Source organism: Xenopus laevis, chromosome 9_10L, assembly GCF_017654675.1.
Source record: "Xenopus laevis strain J_2021 chromosome 9_10L, Xenopus_laevis_v10.1, whole genome shotgun sequence".
Taxonomy (NCBI): domain Eukaryota; kingdom Metazoa; phylum Chordata; class Amphibia; order Anura; family Pipidae; genus Xenopus; species Xenopus laevis.
Window position 1 is genome coordinate 60,637,203 of NC_054387.1, and position 25,996 is coordinate 60,663,198.

Sequence of the window (25,996 nt, forward strand, 5' to 3'; positions counted from 1 at the left end):
ACAAATTGTCTTATCTACAAAGTCTTTTGGAGGAACTGTAAACATGCACCCAAGCTGTAGTCAGTGTTTAAATGGGTATAAACAAAACTTTTTTGAATATGCTCTAACCCTGCAGCCAATAATTTTAATACAATGTGGTAACACATAAAAATCCTCCTTAAAATCGCTCACCCTTTAACTGGGTGGGTCCAGGTGCAAATGCCCCGGACCAGTCGCTTAAATTGTTACTCTCATAAACATTCAAGTCAGGTTACTCACCGCTCCAAGGCTCTGGCTCGGGTGCGACGCCCCGAACCCGTAGCTTAGGGAGGTCTAGCCGACAATCACTTCAGAACTGCTGCGTGCACTTTCACAAACCAGAGGTCAGCGGTGGATTAAAAAGTAACTTTATTTCCCCGACATTTCTCCTCTTAACGCGTTTCGTGTGTTAACGAAACGCTTTAGGAGGAGAAATGTTTGGGAAATAAAGTTACTTTTTAAATAGAGTGTTTAAATGGGAACAAATCCCTGCTGTCTATCTTTAATTAGTCCGCTGAATTGGTGACAACCACTAATGAGCATTGGCACTGTAAGTGACTCTGTCAAACACCCATGCTCTGCATTATGAATGAGGTACCCAGATGGTGCTGTTAGAAAGGGCAGGTAGAACTGTGCCGGAAGCAGCCTAGTTGGAAATGCATGGGAGGAGACGGAGTTGTTCCCCTTTAATGATTATTTTTCACAAATAGGTTTAACTATTACTTATAAATGGTTTATTAGCAACCGTCACCAGTCTGGTGCTCAGTAATGCACTGCACTCTACTGGAATCAGCCAATCTGCCAGTGACCCACAGAATGAGAAACCAGAACTCAGGTTGAGACAAGAAATCAGTATCTATAAAATAATAATAAAGTTGTTTTTTTTTAGACCAAAGGTAACATTTGTATGTACATCAAATCATTCGGAAAACAGTAACATCAGCTAGTGAATAACCCTCTCTTTCAGATATTTAAATAGTCAATATATATATGGTCCCACATTTCATGTTTTCCCTTATTTGCATCATATTTTTGTGGTCCCGCCAGTTCCAGTGCATTTCAGTTTCCCATATTTTAAATTAAAATATTGTCCCAAATTTCTTAAAAAAAAGTCCATGTGTTTTCTGTGAATGCTACTTTAAAATATGGAAAACTTTCATTGGTCCTACCATAAATAGGAGATTTCCAATTATGTGGTACCTCCACAAACCACTTAGATGTTTGGACTTGCAGAAGCTGTCTTATAGTGTAATATTACTGCTGCACCGCTTAACCCTTGTCATGATAACAAGGCCCTTTCTCATAATGTTGAGTAGTGAATAGATAGAGAGATGTCTTTCAGGAGCCGGAGAGTAAATTACAACCATGTGTTTGGTTTATAATGAAGGGAATTCTCACATCTTTAGGACTGTGGGGGCACAGCCTGCGGCAAGCTACTTACACAACCTGTAGCACTCCATTTGTTACTGGCCTTTGTTTTCATTACAGACATCTAGAGTTGTATTATCATTTGTACAGGTAAAAACAATAAAATTATACCTGTATATAACAACTCGGCAGTAAACATTGGCATTTGAAGGAGCCCGATAAAAACTAGCGGTTGGCTCATCTTCCGCCATACATGCACAGAATATCATCTATTTTCTATTCTGGCTACCTCCATCCCCAGTCAGTAGAAGAACTTCAGAACCAAGCAGTTAATCTAAGATTTTGTCTAGTTACTATTTAACATCAGTCAAACCATCATGCAAAGTCTCTTCCTTGCTAGTCATGTTATGGAGGTTGGAAAGAGTCTCCCTGTGCTTGCAGCAGTATCTGCTAAACAGGTTCCTCCACAATTCTGTGTACTCCCGGTGGCAGAGACCCAAGATGATTGGGATGATGGCAGCACTACCACTGCCCACGCACGTGAGGGTGAGGATAATCCACCAGCTGAATTCATAATGCGCAATGGCCAGGACTGAGACCTGGAGGACTGCAATATAGGGAACCCAGCAGACCAAGAAAGTCAAAGACACTATGGCAATGCAGCGGGCATACCTCAGGTCCATCTGGTGCTCCAACTCTATGACTGCCTGGCTCTGAACTGAGCGATGAAGCTTCTTGATGTCCTTTAGTTGCTTCCTGGCCACAGTTAGCACCTTGACTGTGATAAAGGCAATTGCCAAGATGGAGGGGATGACTACACCATAGGTTTCCAAGTAGATGTATGCATTTGTGAAGACATATTTATAAGAGCAGTTGGAATCGATCTTCCAGTTGTTCCAACCCATCATAGGCAAGCAAGCAAAAAACAATGGCAGGGTCCATGCTATAACAAGGGATAGTGGGACGCAGCGGTGCATCCAAATGCTGTGGTACCTCAAGGGATATACAATGAACAGGTATTTCTCATAATGAACCATTAGAAGGTTGGCTAAAAAGGACAGGAAGAAGAAGTTGGGTGAAATGTATGAGATCATGCACACATGATACCCAAATTTCTTGTCAAATCTCATGTGGGGTATGCAGGGAAGCGCCACTCCTGTAAGTAAATCTGCAAACATCAAGCTAAGGAAGAAATAATTAGCTGTGTTGTGTATCTTCTTGTTGAACACAATCCCAATAATAATGAAGAGGTTGGAAAGGATGATGAAGACAGAAAGTGGGCTGGAGAGAAGGAAAATAAGTTGTCGCTGTGCCTCCAAGTCATTATCAGCAGAGAAATTATTGGGATGAAATTCCATATTTAGAGATATGTCTTTGGTGGGGGCAATGTAACCATTCTCTTCATAAATATATTAAGTCAATGATGGTCTTCTCAAACTTTTGATGGGGACTCTGTTAGAAAAAGAAAGGTTCATGTCAACATTTTGGGCATATTTTATAACAATTCTGCAACACAATTGTGTGGCTAAAAGTTAATGGGGCCACAGCAAAATATTTTCAGGAACTCCAAAACTCCAATTATGAAGATGATCTGTTTTCATACATATACTGAGCCTTATGGACTCCACTGCCACCATCCTGTTGTTATATTGAGACTGCTTTCTGTTGTGTGTACTGCTTTGGAAAATGTCGCCCAGTATCAATATCATATTTTGCTGTGCCTTTTTAGTACACAGGAAGTTACGGTGTTACTTAAATACAATCAGGTTTGAAATTGTAATTCAGGAAACTTGTTTGCTTTTTAGTTTCACTTCACTTTTGTGATAAAGGACCCACCAGGAACCATTCAGCTGAATGACTTTTGAATAAAGGGGCAACAAAACATAATTTGGGAGCTAATGATGGAAACAGGGAAATTATCAGCATGTGCACCAAGCTCTCCTTAAAGACTGTAGACTCTTTCTAAAGGCAGCATCTGTTAATTTCCCATTAAGAAATGGAAGTTCAGTTATTAAAGTTACCAGGGGCTGCTTTTTGCCATCCTTGATAAGACGCCATGTGAGGGATTACAGAAACAAGAAGTATAAATATTAATGTAAGAATGAAAGAAAGAAAAAAGCAGATGGGGCAAAGAAAAATGTGATGGCATAAAGGGAAGGAATAAAGGCACTTGACAAAAAGATGCACAAAGAGGGGCAGAGGAGTAAAAAATTAAAATGCATAAGGAAACAGAAGAATTGCAATAAAAGAGCAATAAGAAAATGCAACAGGAGAGAATAAAGAGAAAAAGTTCACCAACACGATAATCTCAGGTCATTATATATTCACTGTACACCTGCCCCACTGCCGTTTCACCTGATACCATTTGACCTTACTATAAACACATTTCCAGAAAACAGGGATCATTTTCCAGGGAACTTGAATGGGTGCACTAATGGCTCCACTGTTTCACCTTACTATACCCATATCCCACAGTTCCCACATCTGTTAAGAAAAGATAAAAATCTTTTAGGAACAATGGAATTTCCTTTGTGTATCATTGGCTATGACTTCGTTCAACAACCTGTGCCCTTACTCTGTGTCACAAGCTGTGAATTCTTTGTCGGTAGTTTTACTCTACCAGTTTGCAACAGACTTATTTAAGGGAACGGTAATGGGCATGTTAATGGCCCCTTGGTAGTGCTATTTCTGGCACTTTGCATGAACGTAAAATGTAATTACTGATCTTATATTGTATGAATCTTTTCCTGCACATGAACAGCTCAAAGGAATCTATAGCAACCAAGGCTTTATGGTCAAGGATGGGATCGTGGCTATAAAAATCCTACCAAATTCCCTCATCTTGTCGGGGGCGATGATGCCAAGTTATGTAAACATCCGCAGAGAGAATTGGATTTTTATAGCCACTTTTCTATAAAGTAGGATTCAGTTATATCATTAAAGTCAGCAAACAGGCAGTAAGTGGAAAGTGCAATCCAGGAACATAGGAGAGAGAGAGAGAGAGAGTCACAATGTCGCTTAGTGACGTCTGTCCCAGTATTATACTAGCCACAGCCAGTCTTTTCAACTGAGGGACCCAATTTGGACCATTTTGGTGCGGCCCACTAGACTGGGTGCTGTTGGCTGGCAGGTGGATGGGCAAATAGTGCCTGCCTCTCTATCTTTCTCCTGCTGCTGTAATGCTGCCTGTTCATCTCTTTCCGTGCCGTGGGGCCCAGCATTGTCCATTTGTGGTGCAGTCAGAGCATGTGAATTCTATGACTCATGGTGCAACCAACTTCTAAAATGATCATTAAGTATCAAGGACCTGACTGCAGAGCTTGTGAAATTACTTAATTAAACTGATACATTCCTCTGAGGTCATAGTTTCTCTGCCATAATGGGTCGAGAGTCTGTATATCGCAATAGAGTCGGCTATTTGTAGTTTACATTTCTTCCAATATTGTTGCAATATTCATATCATATTTCCTTTATAGTCGCATCAGACTGATAGCAGCATGGCCAGAGAACAGACAAATAGGGGCACTAATCATCCTTCCTTAAAGGAGAACTATCGCGAAAATGAAAATTTAATATAACCTTCCTCATACTGAAGTAAGAAACTTTCTAAATACAATCAATTAAAAATTCTGCATTGTTTCGGAAATAATCAAGTTTATGTTCTCAGCATCTGTTTCTCTACATTCTGTCTAGGATGAGATGGGCTAAAATGAGCCAAAAAGGCCTTCACAAGCAATTACATGCAAAGTGAAGCCTTCTCTTGTCTCATGCCATCTTGTTTCACTTGTCTCATGCCATACACACAGCACTGCCTAGATACCAAAAATGAGAGTTGTAATTCTCCCATAAGGCATCATGGGCTGAGACATGCAAACCACTCCTTTATGTCCCTTGGCCAACTGCATCCAGAACACAGATACAGCCTAATGGTTCAAAGCCATATATCCAAACTTGCAGACAGCCTGTTTCAATCTTGTTAGATCTCATCAGCGGTTCTGGATGCATAGTTGACCAAAGGGACATAAAGAAGTGATTTGCAGCAATTAAATGGCAACGCTGTGGTGGTTTATTTATTGTAAATGTGATTGCAAATGGAAGCAGTATCTCTCTTACTGTTTATATTCTCTGGCCGACTGATTATGACTCTTGAAACAATATAACAGCTGATTAACAGACCTGGAGGAGAACTGACTAGTGACTTCTGCTAAATTATTTCTATAGAGAAGCAGAGAACAGAAAGGGTATGTTTTAATGTGACTTAAATTTTTCACATATGAGTGAAATTAATGTAGACATGGTCTTGTGGTAACGTGTGTTGTTTAAAAAGTGGCTAACACTGGCTTCCATTGTCAGCCCTCGTAGGCCAGAAAAATTCCGACCCTCGGTACCACAGAAGTTGGACAGCACTGTACTAACCGATTGGCCCGAGGGCTGATAGAAATGTACACCTGGCCATGCACATGTAAGGCCACCTTCCATACTTTTGTGCCAACAGGAGTGTGTGTACAGATGCAACCCTATAACCCAATTATAAGCAGATAAAAGGGATCAATCTTGACCAGGGTGGGGCACAGGTACAAGTGCCCTAAGGGGCACATTCTTGGAGTATTTGTGTTTCCCTGTCTTCACCGCTGAGCACTGAATGAAAGATCCAAAAAGGCTGAAGCTTTGTCTGTCAGTGCAACTATATGTAGCTGCCGAACAGAATGGATCCACATCTTTCCACCTGTTTATAATACACAGGCAGAGAGAAGCAGAGCCAAAGCTCTGATTGACCAGGACCTAAATGCTCATTTTTATTCTCTGTATATTGTGTTATTGCTTGCCATTTTAAACATCTTCAGAGCTCCACCCAGTTCCCTGTTAACCAATATATATCAGCGTCAGACCCAAACTTTGGATCTTATATACAGGTATACTGTACGGATGCACCGGATCAACTATTTTTGGATTCAGCTGTATCCCGAATCCTTTGTGAAAGACAAGGCTGAATACTGAACTGAATCCAAACCTTAATTTGCATATGGAAATTAGGTAAACGAGGAGGAAAGAGAACTGTATGTGCAGCACTTGGTTAAAAGGGGAGGGGTGAGCGACGGAGGGAAAAAGGAGAGGAGGAAGGGGACATCGATGGAGGGGTGGGTGAGGGAGTTAGGGGAGTTAAACTGAGGGGTGTGGACTAGGAGTAGGCAGAAGACAATTTAAGAGGTAGCTGCCCAGCGTCCCCCTATCATTGCACCCTAGGCTGCTGCCTCTTCTGCGTGCCACTCATTCCAGCCCTGTGTGTGATGAAAAGTCATGTGATTTTTTAGAATCCTGGATTCAGTGCATCCCTATTATTACGTAATAAGATCCAACAAGGATCTTGTTTAGAACTAGGAGACACCATATAGAATATGACCATATGTAAAGGGTAAATAATACCATTAACTAGGATACATACAAAGTTTTCCTGAGTTGCTCCTTAATGTCTCGCCACTGATTCCCTGTTTAGCCTGACTCACAAGGTTTCTCATCCTCCTCTAATTGAGGAACTAAACTTTTTGCTGTTACTGCAGTTATCTACATTCTAGCTGTACAGAACTTGTGCCATACTCCTTCCCCTATATACAATATTGCATCTCCTAATTAATGCCAATTTGCACAGAAGGAACAGGGGCATAAATACAAACCAAACAGTGCATGTAAATACAGTACATCTCTCCTTTAATAGCATCAAGTGGAAATCTCCTTGGTTATCTATAAGACAATTTAGGAAAATGCGTGGGACTGGCATGCGCGTCCGTGTGTACAGAGTGTGAACGTGACCCATAAAGTGGTGACTGTCCAAGTGCACAAAACACGCTGGTCACACAATAAAACACTAAATGGCTTCTGTTACACGGGGGAGGTCCTCTGGATGATTTATAGGGATGAGGTGTATCCATTTGTTTTTCACGGTTGGCTGCAAACTTAGCCAAGTTCATTCTCTCATACAGCACTGTGTAATGGCCAGCAATAAAGGCAATGGTATGAGATGATTTTAGACAGGGTTCTTTTCACCTTGTCCTACTATCACCATCTTATTCTAATTTTTTCATCTTACTCTATTGTCACCATCTTGTTCTACTGTCTCCATTTTGTTCTACAATCTCTATCTTAACCTACTGCCACCATCTGGTTGTACAGGCTTGTCCTACTGTCACCAACATTCCATTAAGGTGGGCATAGATACACAGATATTATTGTACAAAATGAACTCATATGATATAGAGTGCGAGTGTGGCAAGAGACAAGCCAACCTATATCAGCAAAAGATTTGGATATCGGTCAACCTGTTGATGGTGGCCAAGTCAGAAAAATTTGATCCTGAACATTGCCCACTGTTTACTGCTGAATTATCAGATACGGGTAGAATTCTATTGTTTCTACCTGCATATCTGATGATTCAGCTCTAAATGTCTGTATTGAAAATGAACAACCAATAGTTGCAGGAAAGATCTTAATTGTTAAGTGTATGGTCACCTTTACTGTCACCATCTTGTCCTACTGCTACCATCTGGTCCTACAGTCTCCATCTTGTTCTATAATCTCCATTTTTCCCTACTGTCTCTATCTTGCCCCACTGTCACCTTCTTATCCTACTGTCTTCCTCTTACTCTACTGTCTCCATCTTGCTCTACTGTCACCTTCTTACCCTTCTTTCTACACTACCCTTGCCTCAATGTCTCTATCTTGACCTATTGTCTTAGTCTTCCCCTACTGTTTCTATCTTGACCTACTGTCTCCATCTTACCCTATTAACTCCATCTTGCCCTGCTGAAGCTGCTTTACAATGTCCTGGCTACTTCTCTGTGGGGTCTCTCATGTGCAAGATCCAGGGATTTATAGAAACCTACATTCATACCCATTACCCAAATATAATGACAAAATCCCTTTATGGCAACCATTTTTGCTTATACCTGAACATTTACTTGCAATATGTATTTATAAGAACTGTCATTATCATAAGATATAATAGCAATATCCCTGGCACTGCACCCTGCCAATAGTGTGTTAATCAGTTTGTTTTCCAGGGGGGAAAAGACACTACTGATATATTCAATCTCATTACTAGGAACGACTGCAGCAGACCTTTAAAACCATGTCTATAAAGTAAGCAGATCATAAATGTATAAATGTATGATGTATCAGAGGGAATCACCATAGCAGCTCCAACTGCAATGATTAATTTGAGACATACCGTTTACTAAAGGTGAAGGTGAAGCTCCTGTAGGTTTGCTGCTGATGTTACATAGTTTATCTCTGTGGCTAACAAGTGGTAGACAGCAGTGCATGTTTGGCACACACCTGGCACCCTTGCATTCCTGCAGAGAACTCAAGGCCTGTATTCCTCCCCTTTACATTTCATCTGCTTCCCATATGCCCAGGCAATAAGTATGAGCTAACTGGCACTTTTGTTTGGTGCTTTTCACCCAAAACTGATTTTGCCCAATGAATAAAAATGTAATTCTCAGCAATTTCTCAAATAAACATTCATTACACTGTCTGGCTGTTTATATTCTCTGCACTGCTGGTTCTGACTCCTCAAACAATGTTACAGAAACAAGCTGATTGACAGACCTGCAAAACTGACCTGTTAAAACCATCTACATTTTGTTAAATTAATGTATATTTGGAAAGTTGCTGAAAATTGCTTCGTGAATAAAACAGTTTTCAGCTGCAGTTACCCTTTAATAACAAATTGTTCTAGTAGATGCCCAGTTGGACACACAGTACCACATTCATGGGTTGTAGTCCTGGCAGAACTCTGTACATTGATGGATTATCCCAAGGCTTAAAGGTAAAGAAGTTACCTGCAGACTCCTGTATCCCCCGCAATCTTTAGCTTCCCAGCAGTTTCTGGCTAATGAACTCCTTGCAGTCAGTCGCTGCTTCTCAAGGCTCATTCCTCCCTTTGTGAAGTCAGAACAGCCAATACACTTAGTGATGTGACTTCTACAGTTTCAGTTACAGCAAGGGGAAGTGCTTCAGTGCTCAGCCCTATCTCTCACTATCACCCGGGCCCTCCCTCTCTTTCCAGGGCGCACGCGCACACACATATACACTGACTGATTTTAATAAACAATCAAAAGAAATTCCAACATTTTGATCATATCTTTGTGATCTTCCTCAGGGAATCACAGGTGTTCCATTAGGACAGCCATTAGTACTGGACAAACCTTGCAGCCTATTGCTAAACATTTTTTGGTGACCCAACATTCACTGCCCCAATTTTGCCACATGATTATTGATCACAGACTGGACACTGTTGCACCAAGCAGTTTGAATGAACTCCTCCCCTTTATCTATGTCTTATTTCACTTTCATAATACAATATTTGCTCTGCTACAAATGGTAGGGTATTGGCTCTTTGGACTTCTTTAACATTGTGCTCATGCACTGGCATGCTTTGCTCCTATATCTGTGTATTAGATTTTGTGCAATAACAAGAGTTGATATGGATGCTTCCAATGAGTTTGCTCCGCCTTTCAGACTTTCATTTTTCGATTCTTTTCAACATGTGAACCAGATTTACCCTCTAGTACTTCATTGGCGTTTGTTTGGTCAGTCCTGCCTTTGACTATTCTCCCACAATTTCTTTTTGTATTTTTTCCTTAAGAACATATCTAGGTTCCAATACTGGCCAAATGAGTTCCATATTATGTTAAACATTTTACTTGCAGCTTGGGTCTTATCTTTGAATATGTAGTTCTAGCAATTTGACCTGTTTTCTGGTCCCCTAATGGACTCTTGCTTCAATCCAGGTTTCTGATGAGGTTAGGGTTGCCACCTTGCAGAAAAATACCGCCCTTCTATATTTTTATGGTTTTTCCCTATAAATAAAATACTGGCCTGGTGGCAACCCTACATGTGGTGGTTCACTCTCACGTCTGTCTGTTTTTCTCTCTGCCTTTTATTCTTTTTCTCTCTTTTATTTTTCCCCTCTGTGTCCTCTAATTGTATCTTCTATCATTATAACCAACTGGTCCTCTTGGAAATCATCTGTGTGTTAAGCTGGCCATAGACGCAACGATCTGATCGTACGAATCGTGGATTCGTACGATTTTCGGACCATGTGTGGAGAGTCCCGACATTTTTCGTCCGGCGGTGAACGGTCGTTTGGTCGAACGGACAGGTTAGAAAACTTCTGTCGGCTGCCGATAATATCTCTGCGTGTATTGCCGATCGTACGATTTTCAGTGGGCGACTGTCAGTAGCTTTGTCAGACATAACTATCGTACGATTGCTGTCAGGGGCAGAACATTGGCTGATCTGTTCTTTAACTACTTTATTTGATCGGAATGGGAAGACTTTGATCTTTATGGTTAGTGGAGGGTCGGGAGATGGGAAAGTCAGATCATACGTTGATTCGTACGATCAGATCTTTGCGTCTATGGCCATCTTAACTCATGAATGGCCATCTCTATTAGTTTGGGTTGGGTTTATGTGGTAATTAGGTGTCATAATTGTGTATTCAGTGGCGTAACTATAGAGAAAGCAGATCTCATAGTCGCAGGGGGGTCTACTTCCTCTATAGCTAATTAGAAAACTACATCCTCCTCAGCTGCTCTCTAACTGGCGAGGAAGGAGACGCAAGTTGGTGCAGAACATGGGCAGAGTTGGGCGGGACATGGGCAGAGTTTGGGTGGGGCATTGGCATGGTAGAAGCAGGAAGAGGGCAGGGGGATGGGGAACGGAGTGGCCAGGCCCCTCTGAATGTTTTTTTGCAGGGGGACCCGGCGCACTCTAGTTACACTACTGTGTGTATTTATGCAATGTGTTCCCATAATTGTGTGATCTGTTTTTTGACTGCTTTAGTTGGCAATTTAAAACTGCCCTATACACAGCACAGCATTGTCTGTGTTTGTGTGTTACATTATTGACAAGCAGTCAGCAATCTGCCAGGGTCCATCTGTGGCCATGTCATGTGTTCCTGCAACTGTGCGATTTGTCTTTTAACTACATTGGTGGGCAATGCAAAACCGCCTTCCACACAGCGCTGTCTGTCTGTGTCTGTTTTCTATTACTATTTGTTGATGATCTGCCAGGGTTCACTTTTAGCCAGCTTTTCCGCTCCACATCAAGTTTGTGGTTGCACAAGCTGCACTCTTGGGATGATGCCCCCTCCCCATAAATGCGTTCCATTCATTTTTACAATATTTTTATACCAATGTTGCAGCGAGGTATTGCTCTACCACCCTCTTTCCTTTTGTTGCGCTCAAGGAGACTGACCTAGTGGCTGCAATGTGTGTTACTTTGTGCCCTGATATGTGTTGGCAAATTTCTCGAGCTAAATTTGGTAAGGGGCTTCTTATTTCAGATCCTTACACATCTCTGTCACTTTTCTGTTCAGGTAGTGCAGTCCCATTTTGATAGTTTAGCACATTTAGAGATTGCACTCTGTTTTAGATTCCTGATAATCTAAAACAGAGTGCAGTTAGCATTTTCAGGGGGAAAGAGCAAATTCAGGACTGGAGCAAGGTGGATAGAGATATTATAGATGCCAGGTGACAAAATTGTTTAATTCCAGCTAGTGAGTCGCTCGTTCCGAGAGCTCCAATTTGCAATTGGCAAAATTTTCATTTGTTTCTTTAGTTATTTAGCTTTTTATTCAGCAGCACTCCAGTTTGCCATTTCAGCAATCTGGTTGCTAAGGTCCAAATTACCCTAGCAACCATGTATTGATTTGGATAAGAGACAGGAATGAGAAAAGAACATAGAAGGGAACATGAATAGAAAGATGAGTAATCAAAAGTAGCAATAAAAATACAGTTGTAGCTTCATAGAGCATCGGTTCGCTAGATGTGGTCTGTGACTCCCATTTGAAAGTTGCACAGAGTCAGAGGAATAAGGCAAATAATTCAAAAACTATTAAAAGTTACTAAAAGTTAACCTATAGGTGAACCATCCCTTTAATTAGCATTTGCACTATTATATAATGCCCATCCTTAGTGACCAGACTGTGATATTACATTTCATCTCTAATTTCCAGGTTTAATGAGGTTATGTCGGCATTGAAAATGTGTCCAGTCTGCCATTATTTCTAGGGTTTGCTCTGCGGCCTGTAAAACTATGGCAGCTTAGGTATTCCCCTGTACAGGGCCGCCATCAGGGGGTCACAGGGGGGACAGTTGTCCCGGGCCCGCAGGGTTTAGTGTCTAAGGGGGGGGGAGGCCATGCTTCACTTACTTGATTAGCCGGCCGGATTTTCTCCTATAAAGATTTGCTGTAACCTCATTGGTCCTTTAAGAATAAGTCCCGGTAAATCTGCATTGGGATTGGATTCCCTTATCGAATCCCTGTACAGCTTTACCGGGACTTATTCTTAAAGGACCATGAGGGTACTTAATAGGAGAAAATCTTCCGTGCACAGAGCTGCTGTGCTGCACACTGAAAACAGGGGGGCCCGGCTAATCAAGTAAGTAAAGCATAGCCGGTACCCCCCTTAGACACTAAACCGTGGCAAGCAAAAAATTTGGGGGGATCTGGCCAATTTTTTTTTTACTTGCTGGGGGGCCCCGATCACCAATGGCTTTTTATAACTTGGGGGGGGCAGGCCATCAATTTTTTTTTACTTGCAGGGGGGCCCCTGATCACCAATGTTTGTTTTTAAAAACACTTTTATGGGGGCCCTGGTCACAAATGTTTCTTTTTTTAACTTATAGGGGGGCCCTGATCACCAATTATTTTTTTTAACTTGTAGGGGGGGCCCTGACCACCAATTTTTTTTAAATATTTTTATGGGGGGTCCTGGCACCACAATTTTTTTTAACTTATAAGGGGGCCTGACCATCAATAGCTTTTTATAATGTGTGTGTGTGTGTGGGGGGGGGGGGGTTACCTCTTTTAGCACTGATGTCTATGTGGTCTTTTAACTGTAGTGTGGAGTGGGCGGGATCTGGGGTGGGGCTTGGGGGCCGGGGCCCTGAACATTTTGTTGTACGGGGGCCTCTGATTTCTAATGCCGGCCTTGCCCCTGTACAATTCAGCAGGAACAGCCCCTAAATTTGCTCATAGCCTGTACAGAGTTACCATACAACTATAGCAGCATTGTTATTCCCTTGTGTAAGGAAAATTAGTGATTGACAGAGCAGAAGATAGAGAGAATAGAGCAACACCTTAAAGATGGCATTTAGATCTTTTAGCAATTCAATGAATGGGACACTGTTTAATGCTTGATTTTCACCATATATAGTATGCTAACTGATGAGATGTACTAAATAATGATGTATAATAACCATATAGTATGCAAAGTGATAACATATACTGTATGCAGCAATGATGTATTTTCACCATATATATAGTATGCTAGCTGCTAAAATGTATATACTTCTTATATACTGTGTGGGGGAAACATATATAAAGCTTCTTTTTGGGGGACACTCTTTGGCTTCTGCCTGGACTTCAGAGTGCCTGGTTATGTTGGAATTGCTGCTGAGCCATTTTATGGAGGGGTCCTTTAGCGTCTGTGCTAAGTATCAATACATCTCTTATGTTTGTTTTAATTGTGTGTGTCAGTTTAATCACTCTACAGAGGAACAAGAGCCCTTCTCAATACACCTTGGATTAAGCACAATTCAGCAGAACTGGAAGTTTTATGTCAGCCATTAGTTCAGTGAATAGTTATTTTAGTTTGGATCGGGTGGTGGGACTATGAGTTAAGTGTGGGTCCACTTGATTTCACCTAGAAAAAAAAATTCTAACACCACCCCCCACCAATTTTCTGTAGATAAGCGTGTCGCGGTGGCAGAACCAATGTGTCTTTTCAATGTAAACTTAGAAAACAGATCATCTTCTGCAGGGTTTGGAGGATGAAGGGGCCCTAAAGGAATAGTAGTTTCTGGATTTTATACGCATATACAAGTAACAAAGGCATTGCTCACAGTGTGGCGCAAGACCAGTGAAAAAGGAAATGTTAAAGGCTCTGGCAGCTTCAGCTGTTAAACTCTGGCGCCCCCGTGGGGACATAAATCAAATTCACTCAATAAGAGGCCAGGACAATCCCACAGACGTCACAATCCCACATGACTGATTAAACTGCATGCTTGTCCAATATGATACAGTCATTTGAATCAGCCAAGTTTCACCACGAGTAGCTGAATCAGACATGAATGTGATCATCTGGGAACCTGTGCATAACAGTACATGCACGGGGGACTAATCCAGCCAACACCATAGGATTAAAAAGACAACTTCTGACACTTAGTTTACAAAAGCTTTGCCTTTAATACACTACATTTTCACTCACACTCAGTAATGCTTATACTGCTCCAGTGAGATAAATCTACATAACAAGCCATCTTTTATAGATGGTAGAGAGTGTGGATTTATAAACAGATCATTAACGGTGGCAATGGTTCCAGTTGTTCCAATTCATCAGCAAGTAGAGGCATTTGCAGAAGGAAATGAACTTAAAAGGCACTAAAGATTAGCACGGCATCAATAACACAGCAACCCATGAGCAGGATATCAGCCGAGATGTTCTATATGAACAAACATGAGCAATGCCCATCATTTTATAAATACATAGGAAATGTAAGAACAGATATTTGGAGACGTTGCTTTAAGTAAATGACGAATCAAGCGCTTTCCCCAGAGGCTGCCCTAACCCCCCCATGCTTGGTCATACAGAGAACCAGGTTTGTGGCCAACAACAGCTGCATCACACCTGGGGGTATATTTATCAAAGAATGAAGTTAATAGTGAAGTTCCTCCACTAGAGTGAAATGCCGCCACTCCCCATTAATTTCTATGGGATTTTTAAAGGCGTATTTATCAAAGGGTGAACTTTCACCCATTGATAAATACGCCTTTCAAAATCCCATAGAAATGAATTGAGAGCTGCGGAATTTCACTCTAGTGGCGGAACTTCACTCTTTGATAAATTTACCCCCTGGTGTCTATGTAAGTCAATGTTGAGCAACAACCAGAAGCATGTGCACTGGAAACCAGGACTAGCTTGGCTTCCTGGTGGGGTTTCTTGTTCTTTAACATTTATAGCAATGGGTTATTGGAGCTTTATATTTCCTGGAGCTATAAGTAGCTAGGTAGGCAGGGGGCCAATCAAATCACTTGGAGCGCAATTGCAGATCTCAATGCATATTTTATTGCCCTCCACCCACAGTCACTCTAACAAACACAAATCACCAGTAATGGAACATATTTCCCCCATTAATAAGCAATCTTTATCTGCAGCAGACTCCAGAGGACATACACACACATACAAACACAATACCCTCATCATTTTTTCTTCCCCTTTTCTGCTATTTTAGACCAATGAAAATCCTCAGAGGATAGAGAGAACACCTGGTACAGGTAAACTATTTTCCTTTATTATAATATTAATAGTTAGGGCAAGTCGAAAGAGACCCACCATCCCTTTCAAGGTTTCCACCCACGACAGAGAAGACACTGTTTTGTGGTCAATCATTTACTGTGTCTTATATTAGGGCTACCCACAGGCACAAGACTCATGCATTCAAGATGTGTTTTGAGCGCGTTGCAAATGCATAAATAAATGTGAGTTACTTGTGAGTGTTCATTCAAGCAGTTTCAATCCATTTCACTATTTTGCACATATACTCTCCATGTATATGTACGCCTTAGTCTGATGATTGGCTGCAGTGTAAACAAGCCTCAAACATACAATCTCACACCCCAATCCAATGGTGGCTGTCTCCAGTATGGCTGCAAATATTTACATTAAGTAACCAATAAGCATGCTGCATTCACCTCCTTTCTGGCAAATCACCATTGTGTATGGCAGTCCCTATAATATATTAAAGGTTATATGGGCGGCCACTTTAACATTTGCTTGCCACTTATTTGTCACATGATTTGTTCCACAGAACTGCAACATCACTTCCCACAGTTTTCTGGGCAAATAAAATATTGTTTTTCTTTGAGATCAGTGAGGTTCTCAAGTAACAGAAATACAGATTAAAATAACATATTGCCTCGCAGTTCTGGGCATCACACCATATAAAAGAGTGATAGGCAGGAGGGACGCTGTGGCTTCTGGAGATGTGTATATAAACGTAAAGAAATATTTGCACACAAATCCTCACATACGTATGTAGGAAAGATTACACCAGTGGCTCACAATGTTCTTATAAGGGTGTAAAGGAGACGCTTCTAACGATCTGGCTGCTGCACACAAAACACTTTAGCCTGGTGATCCCCTGACGCTGTGACCACAATAGAAGCATCTCTGTAAAAAGAAAAACTGTGTCATGGATTCAATATAATAACAATAAGCAGCAGTCCTGACCTGATTTATGGCAGAGACTCTAGCTCTCTGTATAATAGCATTCTGTCACAGTGACACAGATCCTATCTGATACCCATTGTAAGCAACAATCCTGCCTGCTTTATGGCTGAGATTCTAGCTATCTGTATAACAGAGCAGTCTGTCACAGTGACACAACTCATATTTGATACCCATTGTAAGCAGCAGTCCTGTCCTGCTTTATGGCTGAGAATCTAGCTATCTGTATAACACAGAATTCTGTCACTGTGGTACAGATCCTATCCAATACCCATCGTAAACAGCAGTACTGCCCAGCTTTATGGCCGAGACTACAGCTATCTATATAACAGAGCATTCTGTCACAGTGGTACAGATTCCATCTAATACCCATTGTAAGCAGCAGTCCTCACTTGTCTACTCACCTGTTCAGAGCAAAGTCGAGAATTTCAGCTGTGTGCCCAAAGTATTCACTTATCATTTTGCCTGAACGAGAGTCCCATAATCTGACAGCTCCATCCAAGCTACAGGTGTACACCACAGGTGAGTTCTGCTCCCATAGCAGCTGAACAATTCCTGACTGTATAGACAGAAATAGATGTGTAAAATATGGTACTGTACAATGGGAAAACAATATGGCACTTCTCTCTCACAATGTATAAATACAAATACAGTAGGAATTAGGGATGCACCGAATCCACTATTTTGGATTCGGCCGAACCCCCGAATCCTTTGCGAAAGATTCGTCCGAATACTGAACCGAATCTTAATTTGCATATGCAAATTAGGATGAGAAAGGAAAAACAGCTTAGACGTAATTGTTTTGTTTCAAAAAGTCACGTGATTTCCCTCCCCACCCCTAATTTGCATATGCAAATTAGGAATCAGATTCAGTTCGGCCGGCAAGAAGGGTTCGGCCAGGAAGAAGGATTCGGCCGAATCCTGCTGAAAAAGGCCGAATCCTGGCCGAATTCCGATCCGAATCCTGGATTTGGTGCATCCCTAAAATACAGTAGAACCTCCATTTTATGTTTTTCAGGGGACCAGAAAAAAATGGTGTAAAATCCAGGAAAATGTAAAATCAGGGAAATGTATTATGCATATTATATAGGTGGGACCACAAAACAACAATTTAAAATGAGGGAAAACGTAAAATCAGGGGATGTAAAATGGGGGTTCTACTGTATACAGAAAAAGGATGTTCTGGGAGCACAATAAAGGTATAAATACCTTACCCTCAATACCTACTGTGGAATTGTAATGGACCTGGTACCTACCTCATGCTGTCATATATATCTATTGAGGAAAAGCATGTTGGAACACACAATGACTGCCGTGTCCCTCCTGTATTCCTCCAGTTAACTAGTTCAGGTGCTGAGGTAATTAATTAATTAAAACTCAACTTTTATTAATCTCATTTAAAAGAAAACGCTACACAAACACATCATTGGGGATCACCCACAATGAAGCTGGACAATGTCCATAAAAATACACATAACTTAAAACCACATAGGATGGACAAGTGGGATATTGGTGCACTGATATCCAATCAGCCACTGTCTCTACAAATATATTCAGTGATGAGGCATATATAAGTTTATCTTTGCTATTATCTATGTATACCAAATATTCTGGTTGTTAAAAATTAATCCCAAAAGACCACCAAAAAACGGCTTATCCTTTTAGCCAGATGGCTATTTCCTTTTAGCCAGAGTGAAAATATGCCTTTTAGTGACCAAGCGTCAGTAACTGGTCATTGCCAAAGCCAGTCCTCCCAAACCACCCTTCCATCAATTCCCAGAGTGATTCTGCCTACCTACGTAGGGAGCAGAAGGGAGCTGGTCTCCCACTGTCCACCTATGCCACCCAACGCGTTTCACCGGACACCCGGCTTCTTCAGGGGCATAAGGGTAGGTAGGCAGAATCACTCTGGGAATTGATGGAAGGGTGGTTTGGGAGGACTGGCTTTGGCAATGACCAGTTACTGACGCTTGGTCACTAAAAGGCATATTTTCACTCTGGCTAAAAGGAAATAGCCATCTGGCTAAAAGGATAAGCCGTTTTTTGGTGGTCTTTTGGGATTAATTTTTAACAACCAGAATATTTGGTATACATAGATAATAGCAAAGATAAACTTATATATGCCTCATCACTGAATATATTTGTAGAGACAGTGGCTGATTGGATATCAGTGCACCAATATCCCACTTGTCCATCCTATGTGGTTTTAAGTTATGTGTATTTTTATGGACATTGTCCAGCTTCATTGTGGGTGATCCCCAATGATGTGTTTGTGTAGCGTGTTCTTTTCAATGAGATTAATAAAAGTTGAGTTTTAATTAATTAATTACCTCAGCACCTGAACTAGTTAACTGGAGGAATACAGGAGGGACACGGCAGTCATTGTGTGTTCCAACATGCTTTTCCTCAATAGATATATATGATAGTTACAATTGTTTCAATTTAACTTGCGGGTGCATTGTTACTTTGTTTCATTTTCTGTTACTCCGATAGTTAGTACCTACCTCATGCTGGCACCGGTGTCTCAGACTTTGAGAAGAGAGGTCATATATAGCCAAAGTGCCATCTAGATAACCAACAGCGACCAGGGGAAGGCTAAAGACAAGACAACATGGTATAAGGAAATACATGAAGATATAGATGCACAAACATTAAAGCTAACTCCCAATTCTACGAATTACTAGGAATTTGTTAGGGAAAGATGTACAGATCACCATTTGAAAAAAGTGGGGGGGAGGGGACGCCAGCCAAAAACAATTTCTTGCACGTTACAAGATCATATGGTGCCATATGTGGGAACAGGGCCAGAGCTTTTAGAAATATTAACTCTTAAAGGGGACCTGTCACCCTAATATATAATTCCAAATCCCATTTGACTGTGTTAGTTGAGCAAAATAAACTTTTCTTTACACTACACATTTTGTAAGGAGTACAAATTATTTTTCCATAAAAGGAAAAAAAATGGAAATTGCAAAAGTGCGCAAATAAGCAATTTTAAAAGGTATCTGTTTGGGGGTTAGTTATCCTTTAACATTTCATCATTTAGTTACGGACGCAAAAACAAACGTAGCTGGTCTCAATTACTGACAAACCCTTAAATTAGCTGTGAACTTGATTTTATCAAATTGAGTGAAATTGTAACCCCAACCTACACATTGCAGAAGCCTAAAGACTCCACTGAGTTGGTCTCTGCTTCTCCATCTTCCCGTCTTGAGGCCTTGGACACATTGCTTTCTGTCTTGAAAACGCCAACAACCTGTAGAGAAAGATTCCAGACTGACTAATAAGCTGGCAATGTTCCCTCTAACTCCTTCTCGATTATGTGCACTGTCAGAAAGACAACACAATATTTCTCCTGAACAAGGGAGGCATCCCTGGACCCACTTCTACTTTTACTTCTACTTTTACAGTAGGTGCTGGAACACAAGAATAGAGAATGGAGATGAGAATGATAATGCAAGAACAGTTGTAGACACTCTCCTCCAGCACAGAGGCTTTGAGGTAACAAAGATACTTTAGCGCTAGAGGGAATAAGTGTTCATTATGGACCACACATAGAGAAGCATTCACCTTGCCGGTTGCAGTGTTCAGCAACTTTGCATCACAGTCCACTGAACCTGTGAGTACGAGGCTGCCATCGTTGTTAGAAGCCACACAAGTGAGAGGCCCGGCGTGTCCGTCTGTGCCTGCAACACAGAAATATTTAAGTTTTATACATTAAAATCCAAAATTAAACAACATATGGCTGTTTCTCATAATGGTTTTGCATCACCATGGATCTATGATATCAACCCATTCACACTGCTGCTGTCACTGCGCAAAAATAACCCAAGGTTTCATAGCAACGAGCAGCATCATCAGAGTCATAAACATTTTCTTAAGGGGTAAGACCAGAATAAGCTTTTAACCTTTGAGGACATGAAGAGCACTTCCTTGTTTCAGGTCCCATATCCGCACACTTCCATCTTCATAGCCCACCACAGCTTTCCTTCCTAAACAAATACAACAAAGACCAAATTGTGTTATTGCTTTTAATTGCACTTTAAGACATAATTTGAGTCTCTTGAATGTGTACATATAGCTCCAAGGCAGAACTAGATGTAATTAAGCAAACAAGCTCTAAAATCCATATCTTTTCCTACTGACAAACAAACAATATATTATGGACACAAGACTTTATTACGGTTCTTACCATCAGGCATGAACTGGCCACAGGTAGCCGGGCAGCCTGGGCCCTGCAAGGTCTTACACTCGCCACTGGGTATTTTCCACATCCAGGTATTTCCATCAGCTGTGCCAGCCAGCAACACATGGGCACAAGGGTGCCATTCCAGCCACTACCGGGGAGAAAAGGGCAGATCAAGTCACTTACATGCCATAGACCCAAAAAGGGGGCAGATAGAACGCATATGGTAGGTTGTAAAAGATTTGGCAATTCTCTGAGGCAACTGCTGTGTATTTCAGATTAAAGGTGTTGACACCACCAAAGCAATTGGTGGGAAAGCCAAGTTAAGCCCCATTTTATCCCAATCCCAATGCAGGTGCAAGGCAAGATACCAGACCCCATTCAATTACCTTACCTCTAGATCTCCCACTTCAAAAGACCAGATCTCCTGTGCCCCCTCCACCTTCCACACCTTGATCAGGCCACTCATGTCTCCTGTGGCCACCATAGTGGAGTCGTGGCTAAAAACAGCACAAGTAACGGAATCCTTGTGACCTGTAAAAAAAGAGAACGGAGTAGAATGCCAAATCTTGATGCTTTACATCCAACTGCTTTTAAAGGGGTGGTTCAGCTTTAAGTTATTGTTTAGTATGTTATGAAAGGGTCAATTCTAAACAACTTCTCTTATTTTTTATATTTTTAACTTATAAGTATCACTGGACTATAGGAAGTCCCATTAAAATCATGCAAATAAACTTAATCAATTACTCCTATAGCTTTATAATACCAAGTATGTTTCCTAAGGCCAACCCCAGCAGCTAGTAAAATGAATAAACCCATGAAGGCAAGTGTGTGAAAACTGCCAAGTTCCCCCGTCAGAGAATATTGTCGCCCTCTTACAAGAAAGACAAACTTGCATGCCACTGTGTGGGCCAGCTGCCACCCTATTTTATTTTTTTAAGTACATGAGTACAATAAAAAAAAGCAGACAAGTGCAAGACTAGTCAGCAACATTACATTTACCTGTGCACTCAAACTGAGTCTCTCCATCACTCAGGCGCCAAATGTATGCCTTGTCGTCCTCTCCCCCTGTCACTGCCAGAGCACTCTCCTTGGGGTCAATGCTGACACAGAACACAGAGGCTGAAACAAATGGAAACGAATGTATCAGCAACTGGTGCTCCTGACTGTGCAATGTGATAGTTACATTGCTCCATGTTAGAGTGAAAGCCAGTGATATCAATAAATAGGCAACACCACAAATAGTTAACCTATTGATAGGTATTACCTGTATGTTTGGAGAACGTCAGCTCACTGTCATCATGAGGGTCTGTTCCTTCTTCTACTCCCTCATCCTCTGTCTCCCACTCCTCATTATCGGCCATTTCCCCATCTTCTGGATCATCTGCGAAGTCCACATCCTCCATGTCGCTGGCAAGATCATCTGGGCAAAAGAGACAGTAAGCAGGACATTACCTTTCCATGACACGATGTACTTTCTATGAAATGGTCAAAAAGGTACAGTACAAGAAGGCTCAGCCATGTACCAATATATGTTAAGACCAGATGGAAGACATTTACAGAAAATGCCTCATCTTTCCTGTCTCAGAACAATAATGCCCACATGAACAATGCCAGGTCAATACAGAATGGATTTGCTGGATGGGAGTAAAAAAAAAAAAACCTGACTTTACAGAGCTCTGACTTCAAACAATTGAAATGGAACCCTAACTGTGGGAAAGGCCTGATCCACATCATCAGTGCCCACCCTCACGAATGCTCGTGGCTGAATGACAGCAACAATGTTCTAATATCTAGCAAAGGGAGGGGTAACTAAACCCTAAACATTAATATGGCTAAAAATGCTTTGTTTTATATAATGACCTTATTGCACCAGCCTAAAGTTTCAGCTTCTCAATAGCAGCAATGACTGAGGACTTCAAACTTGTCACAGGGGGTCACCATCTTGGAAAGTGTCTGCAACACTCACATGCTCAGTGGACTCTGAGCAGTTTAGGAGAAGCTAAATTTAGGGATTGTCGCAAATTATCAAGTGGAAATAAAGGTTGGCCTGTAATATAAGCTGATGCTACAGGGCAGATTATTAAATTCTGATGATAGTTGCACTGGTTTCTGTGCTGCCATGTAGTAATTATCTGTATTAAAATTACTAAACAGCCTCATATTACTACATTTGTATTCTATGTGTACTGTATATTTTGAGTCGGTCCCTAAGCTCAGTAACTGACAGCAGCATAGAGAATGTGCAGTGAATCAGCAGAAAAGAAGATGTGGAGCTACTGGGGCATCTTTGAAAGCACATATATTTACTGCTAAAGGGATGAGGTTGCCTTTGGTTGGTACAGAAGCCCAAAATATAATGTACAACATTTCTAACCTACTTCTTTAGTTAAGCTTTAGTTCTCCTTTAATCCCCTTGGTTTGGGAATGAGATGTTGGACAGGCAGGTGCCAACCTCTTTTGGTCATGTAGTGGGTTCTTTTAATGGCCAGTCTACTTGTGAGAGTAGTTAACTAGTATAAGCCCCAACCATCCATCCAACCTAAGAGCATACTATGGCCCACACAGAAAAGAAAACAGTGACCCCTGCTGCATTCATTAATGTCCAATAATTGACATGGCTTTAAATAAAGCCCCATGGTACAGGGCTCACCCCATGACTGTGTTGCTTATGCCACACATAACGGCAAGGCTGGAACTCTGACATTATGCACTCAGCACCTGTTGGGGGAATCAATCAGAAATACCTGGATCTGGTTCAGCATCATTCAACTCTAGCACCTCGATGATCTCCTCATCCTCATGAAACTCTACAGCTGGTGCCTGTGCTTCCTCTGGCTCAGGGCTGGGGGACCCCGAACCTCCAGCCTCCCCGGCTCCTGCTCCTTCCATCGTCTTATGAGGAGTGGGACACAGGGTGGTGGTGTAATCTCTACAAAGGGGAAGGAAGTGGGGTTAGAGTCATACCGTGACTTTAGAACCACCAGATACGCACTCCAGTGTTGGCTCCTACAATCTGACCCCTATGCCCCTGCAAACAGGCTCACACATTGGCATGGAAATCGCAGCTCACTTGAATATGCGCATCAGAATCCGTTTCCCTTTGCTTACGATAAATCTTTCTCTTTAAAGTTCCCTCTCCATTCACTGTGATACAGGTACGACCTTCCCACCACCAGTGTAACAGCAATTGTAAAGGGAAATATTTATTAAAGGGGTGGTTCACCTTAAAGTTGAATTTTAGTATGGGATAAAATTCAAAAATAGGTAGAGGTGCGCTCCGAAGGCTTAGTATGTGTCTGCAGGGGGAGAAAGAGCACTAATAGTATAATACCGTCGGAAATAAGAATGGTAGGCTTGATCTGTGCTACTCACATTCGGATTATAGGCGAACGTAAGTATTACTGCCTGTGAGTTGAATGAAAGTTGCAAACATGCCCTGCTGGATGTTCCAACTGCTTCATATCAGTCTCACGTCTGCCATGCTATGCTCCGTGTTAAAGTTACAGTGAAAACTTTAACACTGAACATAGCATGGCAGTCATCGATATGCGATCTAACATCTGCGATCCTGTAAGTACAATCTGAGTGCGGGCTGTGCTCAATTTCCTCGCTATACTTCACCATATATGACTTTTTATCTGACAGGCACACTTCGTTGTTTGTTCCTGTATCCGATTTCTCTATCTAAGCGCCTATTATCCGAATGTGAGTAGCACAGATCAAGCCTACCATTCTTATTTCCGACGGTATTATACTATTAGTGCTCTTTCTTCCCCTGCAGACACATACTAAGCCTTCGGAGCGCACCTCTACCCTATTTTTGAAACTGATTTTTGTGGATCCCACACACAAAGCGGTGCTGCACCAAAGCAATCAGTATACACTAAGCGCAGAGGTCAATCTTTCCTTACTAACTGTATTTACTTAGGATGGGATAGACTGGCAAATTCTATGCAACTTTTCAATTGGTCTTCATTTCTATTTTTATATATATATATATATATATATATATATATATATATATTTTTTTTTATTTATTTATTTTTTTTTTTTAATTAAAAAATTAAATGGGGGTCACTGACCCCATCTAAAAAACAAATGTTCTGGAAGGCAACAAATATATAGTAATTACTACTTTTTATTACTCATCTTTCTTTATTCAGGCCTCTAATATTCATATTCCAGCCTCTCTTTCAAATCAATGCATAGCGGCTAGCGTAATGTGGACCCTAGCAACCACATTCCTGAAACTGCAAACTGGAGAGCTGCTGAATAAAAAACTAAAAAAAAAACCTCATATAATAATAAATGAAAACCAATTGTAATTTGTCTCATAGCATCACTCTACATCATACTTAAAGAAAAATCAAAGGTGAACAATAATAGCAAATGCAGTGGGTTTCCGTGGGCTGGAACACTTGATGGAGAATATACCAGTATATGTTAGAAAAGGGGTTAAACTTCCCCAATATACATTGATTACACAATTTCACTGATTTTAAAGATATCTGTGAATGCAATTGATAGTGAAAGCAACCCATTTATCTTATCTGGAACATTTGTACATAATCTGTTCTGGAAAAGTTGCTTAGAATGATATTGCCTTTTCTTTAAGCTGAATATTTATTTCGTGGTTTGTAACCCCTTTAATGGGGGGAGGGGCGTGTGGCAGACAAGAGTTTATTGGACTGTAACTGCCAGGAATGGCTACAGACAGTCCAACTCTGTTATTGGACTAGACGTCAGGACCACCTTTGACCATATGCATGTAGGATATCTGTATGACACGTGGGGCCCTCTGGGGCTTACTTAAGTCACCAAACACCACGTTCCTGGAGTCCAGCAGGGAATCGGCACAAAACAGCCGCATTCGACATAGAAACCAGGGCCAGAGAAATAAGGACATGATCTGCCTTCCCACACTTCCCCTTTCCTGTCACAGCTCCAGGGCCCACATACACGCCCACCAATCACACCATGAACCTTTACTCTGCACCTGTTCCAAAGCCTTGTCCTTGTCCTTCAGGTACCGATACCCCAGGGCAGGCCAAGTCACACACGTGGGAAACTCTCCGCAGCACTGCGCTTCCGCACAACAGAACATGCATCAGCTGCTGGACAGAAGCAGGCGC

At 41.4% G+C, this 25,996-nt stretch overlaps 2 protein-coding genes across 2 annotated transcripts; both read right to left on the reverse strand.

Annotated features, from left to right (window-relative positions):
* Nucleotides 1-854: 854 nt before the first annotated feature.
* On the reverse strand, nt 855-9,710 carry gpbar1.L (G protein-coupled bile acid receptor 1 L homeolog). The gene is made up of 2 exons (XM_018235666.2): nt 9,222-9,710; nt 855-2,838 (listed from the first exon to the last, which is right to left on the reverse strand). Exon 2 carries the CDS (start codon nt 2,742-2,744, stop codon nt 1,740-1,742), a length of 1,005 nt encoding a protein of 334 aa, XP_018091155.1. The 5' UTR covers nt 2,745-2,838; nt 9,222-9,710; the 3' UTR covers nt 855-1,739.
* Nucleotides 9,711-14,614: 4,904 nt separating this feature from the next.
* Nucleotides 14,615-25,929, reverse strand: aamp.L (angio associated migratory cell protein L homeolog). The gene is given in 12 exon segments (NM_001095171.1): nt 14,615-16,618; nt 17,080-17,234; nt 19,180-19,270; nt 19,828-19,931; nt 20,246-20,361; nt 20,584-20,667; nt 20,868-21,012; nt 21,256-21,395; nt 21,864-21,983; nt 22,129-22,284; nt 23,609-23,793; nt 25,861-25,929. Coding segments are annotated over 11 exon segments (1,332 nt in total). The 5' UTR covers nt 23,754-23,793; nt 25,861-25,929; the 3' UTR covers nt 14,615-16,542.
* Nucleotides 25,930-25,996: the final 67 nt, after the last annotated feature.